General features: G+C 50.6%; 2 protein-coding genes across 2 annotated transcripts; one reads left to right on the forward strand and one right to left on the reverse strand.

Annotated features, from left to right (window-relative positions):
- Nucleotides 1-3,297: 3,297 nt before the first annotated feature.
- On the forward strand, nucleotides 3,298-11,571 carry LOC122153002 (olfactory receptor 1G1-like; the record flags this gene model as incomplete). Its single annotated transcript, XM_042789132.1, has 3 exons — nucleotides 3,298-3,762; nucleotides 10,310-10,517; nucleotides 11,567-11,571. Coding segments are annotated over 3 exons (678 nt in total), but the record flags the coding sequence as incomplete, so codon positions are not given.
- A 1,282-nt stretch (nucleotides 11,572-12,853) lies between these two features.
- On the reverse strand, nucleotides 12,854-18,515 carry LOC122153139 (olfactory receptor 14A16-like; the record flags this gene model as incomplete). Its single annotated transcript, XM_042789241.1, has 2 exons — nucleotides 17,755-18,515; nucleotides 12,854-13,001 (listed from the first exon to the last, which is right to left on the reverse strand). Coding segments are annotated over exons 1-2 (909 nt in total), but the record flags the coding sequence as incomplete, so codon positions are not given.
- Between the last annotated feature and the right edge of the window lie 636 nt (nucleotides 18,516-19,151).

The following is a 19,151-nucleotide window of genomic DNA, read 5'->3' on the forward strand; positions in this document are numbered from 1 at the left end:
GGGTCAACAGGAGAGGGGAGAACATCAGGGACACCACTGCGGTGGGTGGATGTCTGCTACAGATCTCCTGATCAGGAAGAGGAAGTAGATGAGGCCTTCTTCAGACACCTTCTCTCTGCTGACATCCCACCTGATCCATACAGCAGTCGAGTCTCATTGCCAGCCCTTTCCAACCTGTGAGCTTGGGAGGTATTGTACAGTAGTCATGCTCTTGGCATTGCTCATCCCCATAGAATACTACCCCAGGAAGAGTCCTGAGCAATGTGAGAGGAACAGGATCTCCCATCCCAGGGGCTGGAGGTCAGCAATTTGCTCTTTCTCTTAACATAACACATCCAAGTTCACACAGAATCTCTTCCTTTCAATGGCTTTTGTCTACCGGTCATAATTTTATCCAGTTTTCTGCTCTAACCAGCCCCTGGGGAGCTTTTGTCAATAGCGTCCTCAGTGGGAGCCATTAACAGTACAGGAAACTTTGGAGTTTGTATCTGATACTGACTCCTTGAAATGTTTCATCAACTACCTCTCAGTGCCTGAGGTTGATGGAGTTGTCACCAAACCCTCCTGAGGGGTCATTAAAGTGCCTTGGGCTGTTGCTGTGGTGCTGAGCTGGGCCGGGCTCCTGGGCCGGAGGGAGCTCCTGGCAAGTGGGCAGCGCTTGCAGAGAGACAGCTCTGCCCAGGAGCAGCTCCTCTGCAAAGCGCAGCAGGGCTGGGGGCACTGCCTGCAGGCACCCAGGGCAGAGCAGCGAGGCACACACAGCTTCAAGGCAGCCTGGGCTGGGAGGCTGCTGAGAGCTCCGAGGAGGAGAAAGCGTCAGGGCCCTGGCCACAGTAAGTCTGGGGGTGCAGGGCAATGCAGCTGCAGCTCGGGGAGGGATTCTGGGGAAGGCGGCAGAGCCGCCAGGAATCTGCCTCCTGCCTAGAGGTGGAGGAGGAGGAGGAGGAGGAGGAAGAGGACGCTGCTCCCAAGCAGGACTTCCCTGGTGCCCCCTGCGAGGGCCAGGCCATGAGGGCTGCCTTCTGGCGGGGCCGGCTGCAGGGGTGTGCAGCCGGGTGTGCAGGCAGGGGTGCCCAGGGCTGTCCTTCCCAGCAGGGTCCCTACACCCCAGGGGGCTGTGTGCTGGGGCAGGGACTCTGCCTGCCTGCCAGGGTCAGCACTCAGCCTGCCCGGGGAGCTCCCCACGGCACTGTGGGGAGAAGCTGTGGGGGGAAGGAGAGACCCCTGCTAAGGCAGGCTCCTTCTCCTCTCCAGAGGCTGCTGCGTGGATCAGGGATGCTCACAGCTCCAGATATTCCCCAGCTCATTTCACAGTGAATTTATCACAAATACTTCCAGCTCAGAGATTTCATGCTTCTCTTGGTTTTTTCTAGACTCTCTGCTTCCTATTTTCTCTTGCTCATCTTGGTGGGAAAAGGAAATACAGCTGTGTAGATGAGAGCAGGGGCTGACACACTTACAGCTTTCACAATGATATTTAATATGAACCTCAGTAAGTGCCTTCATCCCCCACCAGCCTACAGAACACACCAGCATCACCTTAACATTTTCATCAGGGTTTGGGTGGGCTGTGCTTTAAGCCCTGCACACACAGAGATACTGCAGGGCAGAGCTGTGCTCACAGGGGCTGGGATGGGGACTGTGAGCACTGGCAGGGAGGAAACATGGGCTCAAAGACAGAACTGCCAGCCTGGACACCTCAAGGCAGTGGAGACCTGGGCAGGGAGGGAGGGAAATGCTAAGGGAAACCCTGCTGCAGGGCAGACTCCTTCCCTGAGCAACACTCCTCTTGTCTCCTCTGCCACCCAGCACAGCCCTTAGCCCGTGGCTCCTGGCCGTTAGTCACCTCCTGGCCCAGCAGCCCAGCAGAAGGGATGAAGTGCATCTCTGCTGCCAGGGGCCCAGTTCCCGCTGAGCAGGGCCTGAGGGCGACTGTCCTGCATTGCTGCTGTCTGGGAGGTGCTGTGCAGAGCTGCTGAAGGGAAAGGCTTTCCTGAGTAGCCCGTCTGTCCCTCTCCTTGCCTTGCTCAGATGCCCTTGGTGTTGCTGACAGGCTCTCTGGGAAGGGGGGTTTCAGCTGCAGAGTCAGGCACAGAGCTTGGGAGCCCTCCTCTGCAGATGTGCCCCCAGCAATGAGGTGTCCCAGCTTTCCTCTAACCCATGAAGCTCTGGGCAATGCAGTCTGTGAGGCTGGGCCAGGAGCTGGCTCTCCCTTAAGAAGTTGCCTGTGGTTCGGACCCTTGGCTCTCTCCTTGGGGTGTCCATCGCAGCTGTCTGCTGCTTCCAGGGGACTCTGTGAGCCGTGGGTGTCATTGGCTACAGTGGGGTGCTGAGACTTGGAGAAAGGGTGAGTCACTTTGGTGCTCTGCAGTGGATCCCTCTGCTCTCAGCAGTGTCTAGTTGCTTTTCAGGGTAACATGAGAGTGTAATCACACTTGAACTCAGAAAGGTGCAATTCAGGGCAGACTGGGAACAAGACAGAAAGACAGACCAGCTGCCCTCACTCTGCACTAAGGCACAGAAAATCCTCTTGCCTCACTCAACTCACTCTTCTCTCCCTGAGTGCAGCCGAAAACCCTCTCAGCCTGTCTTCTGCTTTCCCCATTCCTCACCACTGGTAGAGCAAAGGCTGACAAGCCCTTCTGGAATAGGGCAGGTTTTTTCTGACAGAGTCACAGAAAGAGCTGACTCCTTGGCAGACAGCATGCAAAAACCCTTCCCCGCATGAAATGCTTGTCCAGCACCTACCACAGCTCCAGCTACAGAGCTGAAGGAAGATCTCAAAAAAGTGGGGTGCCATGTAGTGGCTGGGATGGGATAAGGACAGAGGGTGTTGATATTTAGTAAGAGAAATATACCCTAATGTGTTGTCATCTTTCCTCCTTGAACAGGCTCATACGTCCAGATAAAGCAAATGTTAAATAACAGCTCCATCACCCACTTCCTCCTCCTGGCATTCGCAGACACGCAGGAGCTGCAGCTCTTATACTTCTGCCTCTTCCTGGGCATCTACCTGGCTGCCCTTCCTGGGAAATGGCCTCATCATCACAGCCATTGCCTGCGACCACCACCTCCACACCCCCATGTACTTCTTCCTCCTCAACCTCTCCCTCCTCGACCTGGGCTCCATCTCCACCACTGCTCCCTAAAGCCATGGTAAATTTACTAACAGACACCAGGGATATCTCTTACTTGGGATGTGCTGCACAAGTATTTCTGTTTCTATTTTTGTTACCATCAGAGTTTTCTCTTCTCACCATCATGGCCTATGACCGCTACGTTGCCATCTGCCAACCCCTGCACTACGGGACCCTCCTGGGCAGCAGAGCTTGTGTCCACATGGCAGCAGCTGCCTGGGGCACTGGGCTGCTCAATTCTCTCCTTCACACTGCCAACACATTTTCCCTACCAATCTGCCAGGGAATTGCTGTGGACCAATTCCTCTGTGAAATCCCCCAGATCCTCAAGCTCTCCTGCTCAGATTCCTACCTCAGGGAAGTTGGACTTATCATGGTTAGTGCCTGTTTAGTATTTGGCTGTTTTCTTTTCATCATGCTGTCCTATGTACAGATATTCCGGGCCGTGCTGAGGATCCCCTCTGAGCAGGGACAGCACAAAGCCTTTTCCACGTGCCTCCCTCACCTGGTCGTGGTCTCCCTGTTTGTCAGCACTGGCATGTTTGCCTACCTGAAGCCCGCCTCCATCTCCTCCCCATCTCTGGACCTGATGGTGTCATTTCTGTACTCAGTGGTACCTCCAGCAGTGAATCCCCTCATCTACAGCATGAGGAACCAGGAGATCAAGGATGCACTGAAGAAGCTGATTCAGTTAGCTTCCTCTCAGAGGCAATAAAGTGCCATTGTTTCTTCAGAAGTGTTTCAAATTCATCTCTGAAACCTACCGTACATTGATCATTTTATTTGTCTAAATCTTTTTTTTTTCTAGAAATATATGCAGTAACTCTTCTTCCTCAGAAACATGAACCAGCCTCTCTGACCCAGACCCTTTGTGCGTGTGTCTGGTAGGACAGTACAGCTGGCCTCCCGTGCCACATAACCATAATAAAAGGGATTTTCTTAGTGCTGATTCTGGAGGTTGGTTTCTTCTTCCAAAGATGAGGTCAGGAACAGGCTGAAGGAATTGCCCCTCTGAGCGTGCTGCTGTGCTGGGGTTCTCCAGGGGTTCAGGGCAGGAGGGCATGGGGGGATGTGTTAGGGAATAGGCCTGTGCTGCCCCTTCACGTGGGGGTGCCCAGTGCAATGGCAATGATGGCTGATCCATGGGGATCTCCCTGGGACCATCTCCCCGTGGCTTTCAGCCACCACTGCCCTGCAGAGCAGCACCGCCAGCTCAGGGCTGTGCCTGAGGTGACATCCCATCGACAAGAGCAGACCTATTTCTGGAGGCACCAGTTTGGGCAGCTTTTCTCTGGCTGGCACAGCAGGAGCTGCCTGGGGAGCCCCCAGTGCAGGAGTCTTGTGCTGGGGAGAGGGACGGGCACAGAGGGGCTGCCAGCACTGGGCAATCAGGATCTCTTGGAGAGAAGAGCAGCAGAGAGAGGGAGACACTGGCCTGCGTCTGCTCATGCCATGGCTGGCGCCAGCCCTGGGGCTGATGGGGAGGCTGAGAGCCCTCTGTGCCCCAGGAGCTGCTGTGACCTTCCGAGGGGCTGGGGCTGTGGGGTGAGTGCCCAGAGCTCTGCAGCACCCCCCAGCCTATCTTGCTGGTCATTTCCAGCACTGGCTGCTCACCCAGGTTTATGGGTGAGCGTTGCTGCTAAACCATCTCCATCCTCCTGCTGGTCTCAGTGCCTGTATGGGGGGACCGGCCAGCCCTGCCCGGCCTCTCTCCTGGTGCAGACCCTGGCAGACCCCAGAGAAGGGCTGTCTGTGAATCCCCACATGGGACACAGCTGGGGCTGGGAAAGTGTTGGATACTGGGGGAGGCTGCAAATTGTATGTTATGAGATTATGTCTTGCTGGGGCTATGGGGGGGACAATGAACTGATTGCTCTCACTGGCATCATAATGGGGGGAACTTGCCCTGCCAACAAGTAGGCTGGGGGTGTACAAGAAGCTGGGAGCGGACACAACTGGGACACTTGACCTCAGCTGACCAAAGGGACAGTCCATACTGTATGACATTGTGCTCAGCAATCAAAACTACAGGAAAGCAGGAAAGGGAGATGTTTGTAGTGACAGCGCTGGTCTTCCCAAATAACCGCTGTGAACGAAGAAGCCCTGCTTTCCTGGAGATGCCTGAACACCTGCATGCCTGTGAGAAGTAGTGAATGAATTTCTTTATTGTGTTTGTCACTCGCTCACAGCTTTGTTTTATGTATTAAGCTGTCTTTACCTCAACCCATGAGTTTTCTCACTTTCACCCTTCCGATTTTCTCCCCCATCCCACTGGGGAGGAGTGAGTGAGTGGCTGTGTGAGCCTAAGCAGTCTACTGTGATTAATCCACAACATCTCAGCCTCTCTAGATCTCCCTGGATGGCAACTCTGCACTCCAGCATATTGACCCTTACTTCCACAATTCAGTGGCATCTTCAAACTTAGTGAGAGTGCACTCTTTCAGTTCTTCCATGTCCTTGCTAAAGATGTTTGCCAGGACAGATCCCAGGGTGAACACTTGCAGTACTCCATGTGTTACTGATCTGCCTGCAGAGAAAAATTCATTCACCATGAACTTCTGAACCCCACCGTCAAACCAGCCATCCACAATGTAATGTCCTTACTTGGGCATCTGGCCAGGCCCAACGAGTGGTGGTAAATGGCGTTCAATCCAGCTGGTGGCCGGTCACAAGTGCTGTTCCCCAGGGATCAGTATTGGGGCCAGTTCTCATTAATATCTTTATCAGTGATCTGGATGAGGGGATTAAGTCCACCATCAGTAAGTTTGCATGCAACACCAAGTTGTGCAGGAGTGTTGATGTGCTGGAGGCTAGGAAGGCTCTACAGAAGGGTCTGGACAGGCTGGAGTGATGGGCAAAGGCTGATTGTATGAGGTTCAAGAAGGCTCAGTGTCGGGGCCAGCACTTCGGGCATAACAACCCGATGGAAATCTACAGGCTGGGGGAAGAGTGGTTGGAAAGCTGACCAGCAGAAAAGAACCTGGGTGTGTTGGTCAACAGCTGGTTGCAAATGAGCCAAGAGAGTGCCCAGGATGGTCCAGAAAGGCAATAGCACCCTGCCTTGTATCAGAAATGCTGTGGCCAGCAGGATTAGGGCAGTGATCATCCCTCTGTACTCGGCACTGTGAGGATGGCACCTTGAATACTGGGATCAGTTTTGGGCCCCTCATTACAAGAAAGACATTGAGGTGCTGCAGTGTGACCAAAGAAGCGTAATGAATCTGGTGAAGGGTCTAGAGCACAAGTCTCATCAGGAGAAACTGTGAGAATTGGGGTGTTTAGAGTAGAGAAATGCAAGCTCAGGAGCACCCTTATCGGTCTGTACAACTACCTGAAAGGAGGTTGCAGTGAGGTCTGGGCCAGTTTCTTTTCCCATGTAACAAGTGAAAGGACAGGAGGAAATGGCCTCAAGTTGCACCAGGGGAGGTTTAGATTGAATATGAGGAAACATTTCTTTACTAGAAGGGTTATAAAACATTGGAAAAGGCTGCCCATGAAAGAAGTTGTGTCACCATTGTTGCAGGTGTTTAAAAGACATGTAGATATGGCACATAGGGCCAGTGTTTAGTGGCGGGCTTGGCAGTGTTAGTTTAATGGCTGGATTTGATGACCTTAAGAATATGTTCCAACCTAAATGATTCTATGATTCTGTGACTGACCGGGAAGATGGGGAGTGAGGCATGGCCTGTTTAATGTGTCTCACATATATGGAGCTCCTCTATGGGACAGGCAACATTTTAAGTTGGTGCTTGTCATAAAATCACAGAATCACAGAATGGTTTGGATTGGAAGGGACCTTTACAGATCATCTAGTTCCAACCTCCCTGCCTTGACTGATTAACTTCTATTAGTTCTTTTTCCTTTTTTTTTTCTGATTCTTCATTGTTTTTAAGACTTGTCAAAGAAAAACAGCAAGTACACCAAAAGAGATATTGAGTGAATTGCCAGTGAAAACCAGGTGAGCTACCCCCATGCCTGTGGCTTCCTGGCAAGGAGTCTGTCCTGAGAAGGGGATCCAGCCTCTGCCACTCTCTGGAGAGGGAAATCAGCAGTGCCCATGCCTCCTGGGGATACAAAAGGAGACTTTTACAAGAGCAGCGTTCATGTGAATCTGCTTTGGAAGGGCTACTTGAGGATTGTTTACATTGCAGATACAGATTGAATTGATATTGCCCAGCATGTCTACAAAGCAAGCAGAATGCTACATGCACTAATTTACACTTAATTAATTCACTTTGTTTTGTTTCTTTGTTTCTTTCAGGTACTGCTACTCTTAGGGAAATCATACTAACATCTGAAGGATTCTTGACAGAAGCCTCACTGTGTTTACATCTCAAGGAATGGAATGCCAGAGGCCATGGGAAGGAAAGGTTGGACACTCATCAGGGTTTTAGTAAACCAAAACGTGCTCCCCTCTCCCCAGCACCATACCTTCCTTATCGAGAGAGGTGAGAAACTCTGCAAACTAGATCTGGACTCACAGTTGTGTAACTTATGCCTAGTTGAAAAAGGTGCTTTCATGCAAGATCATGTTTTGAGATTTCATTTGAGCCCAAACCATTTAAATTCACACTACCTCCATCTTCATTCAGATGCTGCGTGATGTGTGAAAGAGCTGTCCTGTATCTCCAGGCAGGATGGGCAAAAATTTGATGCCTGAACTGGAAATTGTCCCCTTGCCAGCAATGTGAATGCAGCATGCTGGAGCCAAGAGGCCGAAGAAAACTAATTTCCGTAGGAACTGCTAATGAAACATCCCGTAGGCCATGGGACTTCCTTTCTGCTGATAAAGAATTTGTAAATCCAGATGATACAGCTTCAACTATTTTTTTATTTTTCTTTGAAACTTGTTTCTCAGCACTGAGGTATTTAGACTGTATTGTTACTTTAAAAGTCTGGTTTTGAAAAACTAGCCCAGTGTGTGGAGATTTTTAGTGTCTAATTCAAGGAGGTGATGGGGGTTATACTCTGGGTAACTCTTATAGGGTTCTGTCATGAGTTTTGCTGAATCCTGATGATTTCCTTGCCTAAGTCTACTTTCTAGAGAAGCCTCACCTGGAGTTCAAAGTACTCAGGGTTGTCAGGAAAGGCAGGCCTTGCCACAACAGATTCCAGCCTTTCCAGCAGTTCAGAAGTTGCAGCCTGATTTGAGAACTAGTTTAGCAATGCTTCCTCCCTGCAGTGCCTGGGGAGAGCTGAGCTGTGCCTGGGTCACTGAAGGAATTGTTGGTGCTGTAAGCTTCAGGTCACAGTGCAGAACAGGGGGCATTTTTTGCTGCTGGCATGTCAATCTCAAGATGTGGGGAGAAAAAGGCAAGGGCAGAGCAGGGCATTAGATCTGAGTCAGGGTTTGCAGAGAGATCACAGAAGGGAAGATGTGGTGGGGTAGAAGCAGAGAGTGAGGCCCCAGGTCTTTGTTCCCAGGCACCGTCAGCACAGAGGTCAACCCTTCATGCTGAGCATTGCAGATGGGTGCTGGATGTCCCGAGTCAGGGAACTGCTGATTTTGCTGTGGGTATTTGTGCAGGGAAAGTGTCTGAGTGAGAGCTGAGTCTCAGCCCTGTCTTGTGCTGCACAGGTCCCCAACCCATCTCCCTCCTTCCCCAGATCCCCTGAGACCCAGTAACTTCCAGCAGAGATGCTGGGGAGGGGCTGGTGGTGCTGAGTTCCGGCTGGGTTGGGCTGTGTTGGAGCCAGCCCTGGCACTCACCCACCTCAGCTGGGATGGGGGAAAAGTCAGACCAGGGTCTGTGGGTCCATATCACCTGAGCCCTTCTCCTCCCACAGGGCTCTGTCCTTTCTCAGCTTTCTCCTTTTTCTCTCCCTTCCTCACCATTCCACAAGCTCAGACCCTCAGCTTTCTGACATGGACTCTCACTCATCCAGTGGGGAGGGCTGGGGGCTTTACTCATCCTTGTCAGCTGTTTGTCTTCCTCTCTTCCAGAAGACAAACATTCTCTGCTGGGAGGTGGGTTTGACAACACTGAGAGCACCATGTATTTCAAGGAGCACAGCTGGTGAGGCTGCTTCTCAGGCAGGCACTTTCCCTGGCTGTGCCCTCAGGCATGTCCCGGGCATCGCCCATGGCCCTGAGCCTGCTACTCTCCCACCTCAGCACCAGGCACCCCCGGGACACCCCTCCCAGTGCCCGGCAGTGCTGAGCAGGGAGCCCTGCAAGCACAGCTGGCTGTGCCAGGTCCTGCTGCTGGGCTGGATGTACAGGGGGGCAGCCCCAAATCCCTGGGGACCCTGTGCCGAGGAGGTGAGCATGGGGAGTGAGTGGTCCTCACTGGCATTTTCCTTCCTCCCTGAACAAAGTCTCTCATGAGATTTCTGGTTGATACACATTTATAATTTTCTTTAATTTCTTTTTTTTTTTCTCTTTGTTTCTCACCTTTTCTTTTACTGTCTCACACACAGTGTGGTATCAAGCATCCTTTGTCATGATCCCATTGAACACTCCCTTTGTCTGAGCTGGAAGCTCCTGACCTGCTCCTTCTCAATGCAAGAAATTGGCCTGCTCAGGGCAGGAATGCTCTCCTCAGAAGGGCAGCATTTCTGAGAGCTGAGACCACTCACCCAGCACTGTGCTCAGCCTTCTCCCAGTTTGAGAAAGGACATCTGCCTTGATCTTTTCACAGAAACAATTTATTTCATATCATGGCACTGGTTTTCCTTGGAAGAGCACAGAGGATCTCAGTTCTAAACAGCTATTCTGGTCATGTTGAGAATCCCCCGAGCACAGGAAAGCAGGATCTCAAAATGTGAGCAAATGCACATGATGTTTGCGTTCCAGCATGAGGAAGAGGCAGCTCCATGGGGCAAGTCAGCCCTGTGGTCAGAGGGACTGCTCTTGGGACAAGTGGGTCTGTTGTCTTGCAGAACCCAGGTCCCTTAATTTAGTTTAAGGAGAGAGAAAAATAGACTATGAACAAAGGAAAATAGCTGAGATTTTTTTTTTTTTTTTTTTTTTTTGTAACCTTTTTAATCAGTAATGTCCATCACAGTTCTTTTACTTAGTGTGGAAATGCAGTTGTTCTGTCACAGGCCTCCTTCCTGGCAAGTCGGGGAAGAAAGAGAAACAAAGCTGTATGGAAAAATGGGAAGAGGAGAATCAGACATCACCCACGAAGTTCCTGCTGAGGGCAATGGGGAATGTGCCCTCACTCCAGACTCCACTCTTCCTCCTGTCACTCATCATGACTGTGATTGGGCACATCCTCATCGCTGTTTTGATGGTGTCAGAGCAGCATCTGCACACCCCCACGTACTTCTTCTGGGGCAATCTGTCCTCCTTGGAGACCTGCTACAGCTCCACCTTCCTGCCCTGGCTGCTGGCCAGCTTGCTGAATGGGGACGGGACCATTTCTGCTCACAGCTGTATGGCTCAGCTCCACTGCTCTGGCTGCTTTGCAACTGCCGAGTGTTACCTGCGGGCCATGATGGCCTATGATTGGTATCTGGGCACGTGCCAGCCCCTGCTCTATGCAGGCTTCATGACCTGGAAGGTCTGCCTTCAGCTGGTGGTTGCACCTTGGCTATGTTGGTGTGTGCAACAGTCCCAGTCTTCTTATCCCAAATGAAGTTCTGTGGCCTCAGGGCAACTGATCACTTGTTCTGTGACCTCTCTGCTGGAGATTGCCTGCAGTGGCACCAGCGTGGTCACACTCACATCCTTCATCCTGTCTTTCCTGAGCGTTGTCTTCCCCTTCCTGTTTGCTTTTGCGTCCCATGTGTGCATCATAGCTGCCATCCTGAGGATCCCATCCAGCATGGGCAGCAGGAAGACCTTCTCTTCCCACTCCTCTCCCCTCATTGTCATCTCTCTTTTCTCCTGCACCCGTCCTCACTGTCTACCTGCTGCCCAGAACAGCCCCGCTGAGGCAGCTCAACAAAGTGCTCTCCCTCTTCTGCCACTGTCCTCACACCCCTGGTCAATCCCCTCGTCTACAGCCTGTGGAACAGGGAGGTCAGGGAGGACCTGAGGAAAGCTCTCAGGAAAGACAAGGCCTGCACCCAGGGTGCACAATAATGTTCCACCTGCAGGGATGAATGCTTTGTGCTTCTGTTTTATCTCAGTAGGGAGGCCTTGGGCAGGCCTATGGTGTCCAATGCCGCAAACATTGTTTTAGTAGGGTGTGATATTGAGCACGTTTGTGGGATGGGAAAGGTCGAGAGGAAGACATTTCCTTTTAGAGAGTTCATAGGATCAGAATCAGAATGGTTTGGGTTCGAGGGGACCTTTAGAGGTCACCTTGGTCCAATCCCCCTGCAATGAGCAGGGACATCTTCAACTAGAGCTGGTTCATCAGAGCCCTGTCCAACCTGACCTCGAATTATTCCAGGCATGGGGCATCTATCATCATTCTGGACAATGTGTTCCAGGGTTTCACCAATCTCATTGTAAAAACTTTCTGCCTTATATCTAGTCTGAATCCTGTTCTCTTTTAGTTCAATACACCTACACACAGGGCTCTTCGGAGACACGAGTCCTTCCCTTGCACACGCAGAGGCAGTGCACTGCAGGAGCCATAGTGTCTCTCAGAACTCCTGCTGCCACCCCCAGAGGCTGGGAGGCACCTCAGCCCTGCGGTGCTTGCCCTGCTCTGCACCCGTGGGAGATGCCCCGAGGCACGAGGAATGGACACAGGGACCGTGGTTCAGGGAAGCACAACCCAGTGCTGCATTCAGGGGGTTCCCCAGGGGATGTGACTCTCTACATGAAGTGACTTCAATTTACAGTCAGTGTCACAGGCCTTCATGGCACCCCCAGGAATAGCTGATGGATTTTGTGCTCACTCAGATTTATTTCACCACACACACATGATGTGCAGGTTTATGGTTTGTAAAATGCAAAGTTGAACTTCTGACATAATCATTTGGTGTCACTCTGTGGAAGGATAAACAACCTCTCTGTTCTGCAGTGAGAGACCTGTGCTGTAAATGGTGGTTGTTATTGTATGATCTGTGACAATTGTCCTGGGGCAACTTCCCCAGGGTGCCCAGCGCACATGGGCACAGGTTAGTCCCCACTTTGCTGTTCCTTCAGGTCTCTCACAGGAGCCTGGCTGTACAAGAACACTGCTGTGTGCCCCTACCCTGCACACACAGAAACACGCTTCCACTCCTCACTGGTGATTTCTCTCCTGGGTTATTTCCTGGGCATGGTCTTGAAAGCAACTCTGGAAGAAGACCTAAGCCTTCATGCACTGCCCAGAGAAGATCCCCTTGTCTGATGGAAATGCTGTCATGAAGGCCAGCTCTGTCACAGAAGTGCCCACTGCCTGTCCCTACCTGCAGTTAAAGGACTTCCACACCGTGGGACGCTGACCACAGCACAAAACCACTCACATCTTAGACCAATACAAGGGCTGAGCTGGCAGGTCCAGAGAACGACTTGGAGGAAGGATCTCAAAGCATGTCTCTACAGTGTCCTTTATTTTGTTTAACCACAATGAGAGCATGGATCCTCATTTACACAGACTCTGGTTCACACAAAAGATTGATAGATACTTAATGAGAACAGGAAAAAATAATGACACACTTTTTAGCAGAGAACATAATGTGAAGTAAAACAAAGAAAACAAAAAAAATCAATCCCAAAAGACCCAACTAGAAACTACAGACTGAGATCCTGTATGTAATCAGTTACATTTAGAGTTATCTACAGAAGACACATATTTTATTGTTTCTGAAATTCATCCTGTTACCAGTTTCCTCAGGGCATCCTTGAGTTCCTGGTTCCTCATGCTGTAGATGAGGGGATTCATTGCTGGAGACACCACCGAGTACAGAAACGACACCACCAGGTCCAGGGATGGGGAAGAGATGGAGAGGGGCTTCAGGTAGGCAAAAAATGAAGTGCTGATAAAGAGGGAGACCACGGCCAGGTGAGGGAGGCATGTGGAAAAGGCTTTGTGCCAGTCCCTGCTCAGAGGGGATCCTCAGCACGGCCCTGAAGATCTGCACATAGGAGAAAAGAATGAAAACAAAACACCCAAAAGCTAAACAGACACTAAGCACAATAATCACAACTTCCCTGAGGTGGGATCCTGAGCAGGAGAGCTTGAGGATATGGGGGATTTCACAGAAGAACTGGTCCACAGCATTGCCTCCACAGAGGGGTAGGGAAAATGTGTTGGCAGTGTGTAGGAGAGAATAAAGCAATGCAGTCCCCCAGGCAGCTGCTGCCATGTGGACACAAGCTCTGCTGCCCAGGAGGGTCCCGTAGTGCAGGGGTTGGCAGATGGCAACATAGCGGTCATAGGCCATGATAGTGAGAAGAGAAAACTCTACTGTTATCAAGAAGACAAAGAAAAAGAGCTGTGCAGCACATCCCAAGTAAGAGATGTCCCTGGTGTCCCAGAGGGAATTTACCATGGCTTTGGGGAGAGTGGTGGAGATGGAGCCCAGGTCGAGGAGGGAGAGGTTGAGGAGGAAGAAGTACATGGGGGTGTGGAGGTGGTGGTCGCAGGTGATGGCGGTGATGATGAGGCCGTTGCCCAGGAGGGCAGCCAGGTAGATGCCCAGGAAGAGCCAGAAGTGCAGGAGCTGCAGCTCCCGTCTGTCTGCAAATGCCAGGAGGAGAAATTCAGTAATGGAGCTGCTGTTGGACATGCGCTGCCTTAGGGCAAGAGGACCTGTCCAGGGAGGAAAAGCACACTGAGAAGTTAGGGCAGAATTCTTTGAGCAAATCTCTATGCATTAGTCAGTGCTCTGTCCCTTGTTCCTACCCAAACACACATTACTTCCCTCCTTGTTCGTCTCTCAAGCTAGATGTTTGGGTTGTGCAGGCTGAGTGAGTTTCCAGGATGAGTAGCCTTGGCCCATCAGCTCCAGAGCAGTCAGCCCTTCTCTACAGCAGAGGGTATGAGACAGAAAAGGTATGAAATCAACAGTTCATGTCAGCTGGACTGAGGCCCTGAGAAGGGATGACTTTGACCTTGAAAGGATTCCAATCTACCCCTGAGAGAGCAAACATGAACAAGAGGAGCTGCAAGATGAGCAAGCTTATCAACTGCAGTAAGAGAGCATAACAACTCTGAACCAATAAGAAAAGAGACATGTCGGAAAAACTGATAACCCCATACTTGGAGCTAGTTTTAGGTGGATAGAGATACCAGAAAGCTTGGAGCCTGAAATTTTGAACTTTTCATCTTACTACGTTTGCGTGATGAGCTTATGCATATTAACTTCTCCGCCCTGGCAAGAGCCAGGGTTCATTTCCATGAACATGCGATGTATGAACACATACATGAAGGGGCGTGTCAGTAGGTGAGCTGGAAAGTCTGTCCACCCTGTAGTAAAAGTATAAAGGAACAAAGGAGGAGAGTAATAAAGGCTTTTGGCTTTTGGCTTTTGGCTTCTGTGTTAACTTGCTTTAAAGAAGAATCTGTCTTATAGTTTTGTCCATTGCAACTGTAGTTTTGTCTGTCTCGACCATGAACAGGGAAAGGGTTTAAGACAAGCAGGCAAGCAGGGAGGATAGGGTAAAGATTTAAAGTGCCGGCACAAAATAACAAACAATTAAATTCACTAATTTACTGTTATCCCCACCCCAGTTCCTAATTCAGGTCACATGAAAGCTCATAATACCAAAATTTTGTTACTCAACTCAAGTCCATATATCCATATTCCATATCCAAAAACCAAAACCACAGTCAGTCAATACAGAATAAAACAGACACCAAATAACCAGAATTGTACTCAGGGCTAGCTACCTGATAGACCCAGCCCAGTCTGGGACATCTTCTCACGACTTACGGGTCTTTTACCCAGAAGACCAGTCCCAACACCAGAAAACACCAGAATACCAGAAAAATCTGAAATATGAAAGAATACATTATTGCTCAGGTGGTCCTTGTCTGCCCCTGCAACAATCTGGATGAGATGACGAGTCCCTCCAAGAGAAATCTCCAGGGGTACCCTAGGGAGTCATTTTCTCAACGAGTTGAGCAGCTGGTCAGAGACTGTCCCATCTGGGGTGACAAAATGAAGCTGAGAATTCAGTCTCAATAGCCGTAGTAGCCATTAAGCAGTATTCTTTATTTGACAAGTTGGACGCAGAGGGGATCATTCCTCCTAATATGCATGTCAATGAACTGGAGTTTATGATATTTATACACAATTAGCTTACATAGTCACGTAATTTCCAATAATTAATTATCATATTCATTACTCTTCTGAGAAATCATTATAATATGTTCCTGCCCACTTCCGCATGCACACTACAGTCTCTAGGTGGTCTTCTAGGACCCCTGGTGGTCGTTTACTTCATTCTCATCTTCATCACAGTGTCCTTTCTGTGAACTTGGTTCTGTCTTCCCTTTTCCCTTACAGCTGAGACCACAAAACCAGTTGTATCTGGTAGTTCTGCAAGCCTCAGCATCCTTCTACCATTATCTTGTTTTTCCTAGATAGGAGTGTACCTAAATCAGTGTAAGCACACAGGCTCCATCTGTGGAGATGCTCAGAATGCAACCTGAAATGGTTCTCAGCAACCTGCTGTAGCTGCCCCTTCTTTGAGCAGTATTTGGACTAGGTGATGTCCAAAGGTCCCTTCCAACTCCAACTGTTTTGTGATCCTGTGATTCCGTAATGTCTGGCAGTGTTTCTGAGAACTTTTCTGTGGTATCCCCAAACCAGTTTGAGTCCTGGTGTCCATGGAGCGGAGCAGAGCATCCTTCTGAGGATGAACCCATTCACCATGTAACCCTGAGGATTTACTGAACCAGGGATTACAAATGCCAGCAAAGCCTCAGCATGCAGCAGTGTCTGCTGGCCACACCTCCACTGACCAGTCCCTCCCTCTACAGAAGTTTGGGTCAGAAGGGACCTCTGGACATCTCTAGCACCGCGGGCTGCACTGATCAAGGATAAGTTTACAGTTAGATGAGATTAGCCAGTCTTTCTCCTGTCCCAACTCTAATCATGATGAATATTTTCCCGGATTAACCTCTTTAGAAATGAGAGTTTAGAAAATCACAGTCACCTGGCCCAGTGCTGGCCCACTGTCACTGTGGGTTTGTTGTTTTTTTTTTTTTTTTTTATTATTATCTTAACCTCATCTGAAATCATACCTCCTGCTTCTTGTCCTTGTGATCTCATGCCCTTTCCTCCCCCTCATGGTGCCTACCCAGATCATCCATCACACCGACTCAGAGCAATGCTAATCACAACCTACTCTCCAAGCATGACCTCACTGGGACCCCCTAGGGCCATGCAGGCAGGCTGTTGTGGTCAGCTCCACACAGGAGGACTATAGCACCAAGAGCCTGGGGGCACCACTCCTTCCTCAGCCACTTCACTGGCCTGCTGGAGCACCAGGACATCAAGGACTTGTGACTCAGCAACAACCAACAGACCCAGAGTCTGGACATTGCCTTGATTTAGCTGAACATCATCATTTTTCCATTGGAGGCCGTTGCCCAGCCCAGGTCACCTCCCTTCTGATCTCCCCCCATCCTTACTCTGCTCTGGGCAGCCTCTCCTGGCCCCCTCCTTGTGCTCTCCATATGGCCCCAGGATCTGTAGGGATCACTGCTTCAAACCCCCTCCCAAAGGGTCTGTGGAGGTGGCAGTGCTTGAAGGGAGGGACTATGGTGCATTTCCAAGGGGAGCAGGGGTGTTTGGCTGTGCCTGAGGGTGAGATGAATCACTCTGCAGCCTCCTTTCCTTGTGCCTGCTGCGTCCCGATGGCCTCCTCTGGGATTGCAGAGTCCTTGTTTTCCTGAAGATACCTGGATTTAGCGCTTTCCCTTTGAGTGACTCCCAACCTTGGGTGATCTCACAATTTATGGGGCTCCAGTCCCTGCCCGCCCCAGGCACCTGTTGTCCATGGAGATACCCCGTGCTCTTCAGGCAGCTCCAGGCTCCCCTCCTTAAGGACTTCATCTGCATGTCACTTGTGGGACAACCATGGGAATGCAATTCAGTGACCAGTTCACCATCTCCAGTGTCACTAGACATCAAATAGTTACTCTTAAATCCCACCCTTGGCCTCTAACAGGCCATACCATGACATTGACCTCTTGGCTCCTGAATCCATGGGGAACAGGCTCTCTGGGGGAGCAGTTGCTCGTGCCTATTCCTGGCACCAGCTTTGGAAGAAGAGCCCAACTTTACAGCAGTGCACTGGGGAGATCCCATTTTATTATAGAAATCCTATGGGGGCGTTGGCTCTTACCCAGTGTTAGACATACTTTATACAGGCTCCAGGAGACAGAGCAGAGTCATATCTCAGTACAAGCGAGTTGAGTCTAAACTTTTCTGTAGGAACAAAATAACTACAGATTACCAAAAATTATAATGATAACATTATGATGTTGGAAATGAGAACATAAACACTGATCATAAATCAAATGGTGAAAATGATAACATTAAAAAACCCCACAGGCCTGAAATGGGATACCCTGTGAGTCACTTGCGAAGAGAGAAGGGAAGTTTATCAGTATTGAGAAACAGCTGTGAAATTGTTTTCCTAATGGCAACCTTGATCTCTTTGTTCCTCATGCTGTAGATGAGGGGGTTCAACACTGGGGGCACCACCACATACAGAACAGCCACCACCAGATCCTGTGATTGGGAAGAAATGGATGGGGGCTTCAGGTAAGCAAACATGCCAGTGCTGAGGAACAGGGAGACCACAGCCAGGTGAGGGAGGCACGTGGAAAAGGCTTTGTGCCGTCCCTGCTCAGAGGGGATCCTCAGCACGGCCCTGAAGATCTGCACATAGGACAGAACAATGAAAACAAAACACCCCAGAAATACACAGATACTAGCCACAATAAGCCCGGCCTCCCTGAGGTAGGCGCCTGAGCAGGAGAACTTGAGAATCTGGGGAATTTCACAGAAAAACTGGTTTATGGCATTGCCGTGGCAGAATGGTAGTGAGAATGTGTTGGCAGTGTGCAGCAGAGCATTGAGGAACCCACCACCCCAGGCAGCTGCTGCCATGTGGACACAAGCTCTGCTGCCCAGGAGGGTCCCGTAGTGCAGGGGTTGGCAGATGGCAATGTAGCGGTCGTAGGACATGATGGTGAGGAGAGAAAACTCTGCTGACATCAGAAGAAAAAAGAAAAAGACCTGGGCAGCACAGCCTTGGTAGGAGATGGCCCTGGTGTCCCAGAGCAAACTGGTCATGGCTTTAGGGACAGTGGTGGAGATGGAGCCCAGGTCGAGGAGGGAGAGGTTGAGGAGGAAGAAGTACATGGGGGTGTGGAGGTGGTGGTCGCAGGCGATGGCGGTGATGATGAGGCCGTTGCCCAGGAGGGCAGCCAGGTAGATGCCCAGGAAGAGCCAGAAGTGCAGGAGCTGCAGCTCCCGTCTGTCTGCAAATGCCAGGAGGAGAAATTCAGTAATGGAGCTGCTGTTGGACATGCGCTGCCTTAGGGCAAGAGGACCTGTCCAGGGAGGAAAAGCACACTGAGAAGTTAGGGCAGAATTCTTTGAGCAAATCTCTATGCATTAGTCAGTGCTCTGTCCCTTGTTCCTACCCAAACACACATTACTTCCCTCCTTGTTCGTCTCTCAAGCTAGATGTTTGGGTTGTGCAGGCTGAGTGAGTTTCCAGGATGAGTAGCCTTGGCCCATCAGCTCCAGAGCAGTCAGCCCTTCTCTACAGCAGAGGGTATGAGACAGAAAAGGTATGAAATCAACAGTTCATGTCAGCTATAATTCACTCGTAATGCAGAAGGGCTCTTCAGCATCTTCCAGGAGGACAACCCCAGAGAGACTGTTGGCTGTGCCACAGCTGCAGTGAGCAGACAGAGCCAGCTCATTCCCCGGCCCCAAGCACTGTGTTGCCCTGAGCCCTCCGGGTTAGGATGGGCTGGGGCACTTTGCTCCCCTGGACACATCTACAGGGCAAGACCCAATCTTTCATTGTCTGAGCTGCAGCTGAAACCCTCCTCCCCAGAGGGATTGAGGGCAAGAACAAGGGCAGCACAGACAGGAGGGGAAATGCAGAGACATGCCCCAGTGCTGCTGCTGAGGGAGGAAGAACAGGGGGAGAGA

Source organism: Tyto alba, unplaced genomic scaffold, assembly GCF_018691265.1.
Source record: "Tyto alba isolate M040663 unplaced genomic scaffold, T.alba_DEE_v4.0 Super-Scaffold_15, whole genome shotgun sequence".
Lineage (NCBI taxonomy): Eukaryota > Metazoa > Chordata > Aves > Strigiformes > Tytonidae > Tyto > Tyto alba.